The 3,950-nt window shown below is 36.7% G+C and overlaps 1 protein-coding gene across 1 annotated transcript; it reads right to left on the bottom strand.

The window, feature by feature from the left end:
- Window positions 1-629: 629 nt before the first annotated feature.
- On the bottom strand, window positions 630-2,977 carry LOC147538693 (cyanidin 3-O-galactoside 2''-O-xylosyltransferase FGGT1-like). Its single transcript, XM_086641539.1, has 2 exons — window positions 2,926-2,977; window positions 630-2,354 (listed from the first exon to the last, which is right to left on the bottom strand). The coding sequence occupies exon 2, from the start codon at window positions 2,329-2,331 to the stop codon at window positions 961-963; it is 1,371 nt and encodes a 456-aa protein (XP_086497665.1). The 5' UTR covers window positions 2,332-2,354; window positions 2,926-2,977; the 3' UTR covers window positions 630-960.
- Between the last annotated feature and the right edge of the window lie 973 nt (window positions 2,978-3,950).

The following is a 3,950-nucleotide window of genomic DNA, read 5'->3' as shown; positions in this document are numbered from 1 at the left end:
ACCCCCAAATCACGCTAAATTGATCCTAGAAAATATACTATTTCCAAGTCTGAAAGTTAAGTGAGAGAAAATTGATTTGAATCGAAAAAAATTTACATAGTAAGAGAGAGAAAATTGATTTGGTAAAGAGAGAGAAACTTGATTTGGTTATGATTTTTGTTTTAAATTGATTTGGAAATTGATTTGCTTTCCAAAACGGTTAAAAGATAGAGAAATATTAATTTCGGATTTATACGTTAACTGCTTTAAATCCCCTAAATCACGCCCACATTAGAAACATTCCAAATTCACCCTGGAAAATTAAAAATCACGTGATTTTTGTAGGAGGGACATGGACGGTAGTTATCTCATAAAGAATGGGTTATTATGTCCATAATGTAAAAGGACTAAATATCCATGTTTTGGGAAGATTTGATCATAAACCTTTTTTTAATATTATTTTGGTCTATATACCCACGGACCCATATTAGAAAACTTTAACTCACCGTTAGCCTGGAATAGTTCAATAGAACTCCGGGATTTTGAAAAGCGACCCTTTAGGTTGACTTGATGGGTCATGAACACTCCGGCCTCACAAAAACAAATCCTTGCTCAACGCTAGGATCAAATTTAAAAGAAATGCGCAAACCTTGTAAGAATAAAATAACAAAGACTACATAAAAACAAATTAAATTTTGGTTCATCCGCCTCAACTACCACCTTACCTTACCGTTATACATAGTCTGTTGAGACACTAATTTATTCTTCGCTAACATTGTACGAGCACTAATTTAAAATAACTGCACAAACCTTGTAAAAGTAAAATAATAAAGGCTACATAAAAACAAATTAAATTTTGGTTCATTGGCCTCAACTACCTTACCTTACTTACCGTTATACATAGTCCGTTGAGACACTAATTTATTCTTCGCTAACAACGCACACTTTACATGATCAGGTAATATACTCCGTCAAAAATCATCAAAGCAGATGACGAAGTTTATCGATGAATTCATTGGTATATGAAGACTCAAAACCATCTCTTAGCAAAACATTCTTCCACTTAGAATGGTTTGACCTAACCTCTTTGGCCACTTCATTGTTTTGGTCTATCACCAACTTCACTGCCTCAGAAACACTTTCTTTTGTAAACAAACCATCTTCTTTTCCTTTCTCTATTTCCACCCCAACCCTCAAATCTCCTCCCATTACCCTTGCATTAACAATTTGATCACCATATTGTGGTAATAACACTATTTGACAATCATTAACTAAAGCTTCTGTCAATGACCCAGACCCACAATGGGTCACAAAACAACCTACTGAAGGGTGAGCCAGAATGAGTTGCTGTTGAACCCAACCTCCTTCAACAATTCCCCTTCCTTCTACCCTCTTTTCAAATCCTTGTGGTAATGAATCTTCTTCTGTTGGTGATCTGAGGGCAGCCAAGAATGGAAAACCAGTAAGTTCAAGACCCAAAACTAACTCAATGTATTGATCTTTTTTGAGCTTTGATTCACTTCCTAATGCACAGTACACAACTGAACCTTCTTTAAACCCACTTAGCCATTTGACCCATTTCTCATCTAATGCTGATGATGGCGGTTCAGGGATTACAGGACCAGATAGCAAAATAGGTTTCTTGAATTGCTTCTCCAAGTACTCAACAAATGGCCCTTCAGTCTCTTTACAAGATTTGAAACCAATGGCATCACAGTCAGTTAATGAGATCATTTGTCTAGTATGAAACTTCATTCCGCTACCAAACTCTCGTTTCCTAAAGAATGCCGATGAACGAGCTTCATGGGGATGAAGTTTCACGGCTGAAACAGGGAAACTCAATGGTGGTTTTGTCATGTCTAGTACATATTCGTCCTCTTCTAGGTCATTTTTCCGTTCAGGGGACAATAGGTAAGCAATGCTTGCTGCACTTATTATGCAATAGTGCATGGATCTGATACCAAGTCGACGAGTCAATGCTGGTATCCAATGTGCAAAATCGAATAAGACTAAATCAGGTTTTAGGTCAATTAAGATGGACTCGACGATGGTCGCAGTATTGTCCATGGCAGTCATGAGAGTGGGGTGTAAGGGGAATGGAATATCAGTTGTGGTTTCTACGTTCGGTGGGAGCCCATCGACACGAGGGACAATGAGTAGGACGAAACTTATAAGGTGAGGATGAAGGTTGGAAGTGTTGAGCTTAGATTGTGTATTCGTGCCTGGAACTAAGAAGGAAATTTTGTGACCTTTTGATGCAAGTTTGTTAGATATGTCTAGGAAAGGTTTTATGTGCCCCATTGCAAACCAAGGGAACATTGCTATGTGTAATTTTCTTCCACCATTATCCATCTTTAGATTTCACTGTCAATACACTGAAAGTACACACAGTCAAAGAAAAGAATAATAAAAAATAGAAAAGATCTTCATGTCAGACTCTAATAATGCCACAAGTTCTTTTTCATGTTTTAGATGGCTTCCATGTATAGCTAGATTCTAATGTGTGCAAATGCGTTATTAACCTTTTTTACGCGATCCTAAAATTTACTAGCTTCTTAAGAAGATGATCATCTTGCAAAATTGTGTTTTTTACCGGACTGATTGTTTCACTTGGTCTCTCATACTTCGCAAAAGTATGTCATTTTAGGATCATCGTTATGTTTCGGGCAAGGTGGGAGACCTTCAACTTAATGTTGCAATATAGATGTACCCATTTCCTCGATATTTAATGAAGCTTACTGATTTCCCTCTGATAATACATTTTCTTTAGAGAGAAATTGAGTGCAAGAGGTTGATTACTACGCGAGAATCTCATTTACAAAATTTGTAAATTATTACGTATTAAAATATCAACATGGGTAAGAATTTATAAAAGAAAAGAAAAATCAAATAAACAAGAGAGACAAATGTTAAAGGTTAAAAGCAAAACTTGTGAGGTTGACTCACCAAAATGGACTTCCTTCCAAAATAACAATGCTATTGAGTGTTAGGATAGTGAGGTACAAAAAAGAACCTTAAATACTAATGGTCTGATTGAGGTAATTCACAACTACCCAAAATATATGGTGGATTGGTGGGTGATGGATAATGAGCCAACCACCATTAAACTAGACACTCATGCCAACCACCAGTAAGGTAGTAGTAGTAGTATAACATTGACCTTGTTCTATCTTTTGTTCAAAAATGATAGATATACTGGTACAAACTCAGGTTTATACATGCTTTTACAACCTTACTTCGCACAACAATGGTCCTTAGACTGAATTAGGTATTCAAATTTTCTAGATTTAGTATTTACAAATTTGAGGATTGCAGAAGATGATTGCATCTGATTTGCTACTAGGACATGTCAGTACATGTAGGCCTCACGGGCAGCCCGATCTTGGATACCAAAACGGACGCTTTGGGCCCCAATTTAATGAAAGGCTTCATATTTTAGAATTTGTATGTGAGTTTCAAAATAATAATTATATTCTAAATAAACTTATAACGTGATATGTGGATTTTCCAGACGTTTCCTTGCCTAGAAAACCAGACGAGGTTCCGGCGAAGGAGATCTCCCCTTCGCCGGAATATAGAGAGAGAAAGAGATGCATGGAGAGAGAGAGATCAGAGAAGAGAGGAGGAAAAAGTCGCCAGAAGGTGTGTTTAGATAATAGATTTTGAGATTTCTACTTTTTTTTCCCGAATTTTTTTTCTCGTTTCCCTAAAACACCAACCTTGGTTTTGGGTGAAGGTGGTCAACCGACAACCTTTTGCCGATTAATTGACCAATGGCGTCAATTATGTTGCTAGGTCAAACTTAACTGAGACATTACCCTCAATAGACCACATTGTCTCTAACCATTTGTATTACTGCCTTTATCGAGATTGTTTTTAACGACTTTAGACATCGCATATAAAATCTCACAACTCCAAAGTCCAAATATGGAGAAATATAACACCTTTGGAGATGCTCTAATAAGGGTTTA

This window comes from Eschscholzia californica, unplaced genomic scaffold, assembly GCF_041429995.1.
Source record: "Eschscholzia californica isolate CP2 unplaced genomic scaffold, dmEscCali1.0.p SCAF_5, whole genome shotgun sequence".
Taxonomy (NCBI): Eukaryota; Viridiplantae; Streptophyta; class Magnoliopsida; order Ranunculales; family Papaveraceae; genus Eschscholzia; species Eschscholzia californica.
This window is presented reverse-complemented; position numbering and strand designations above follow the sequence as displayed.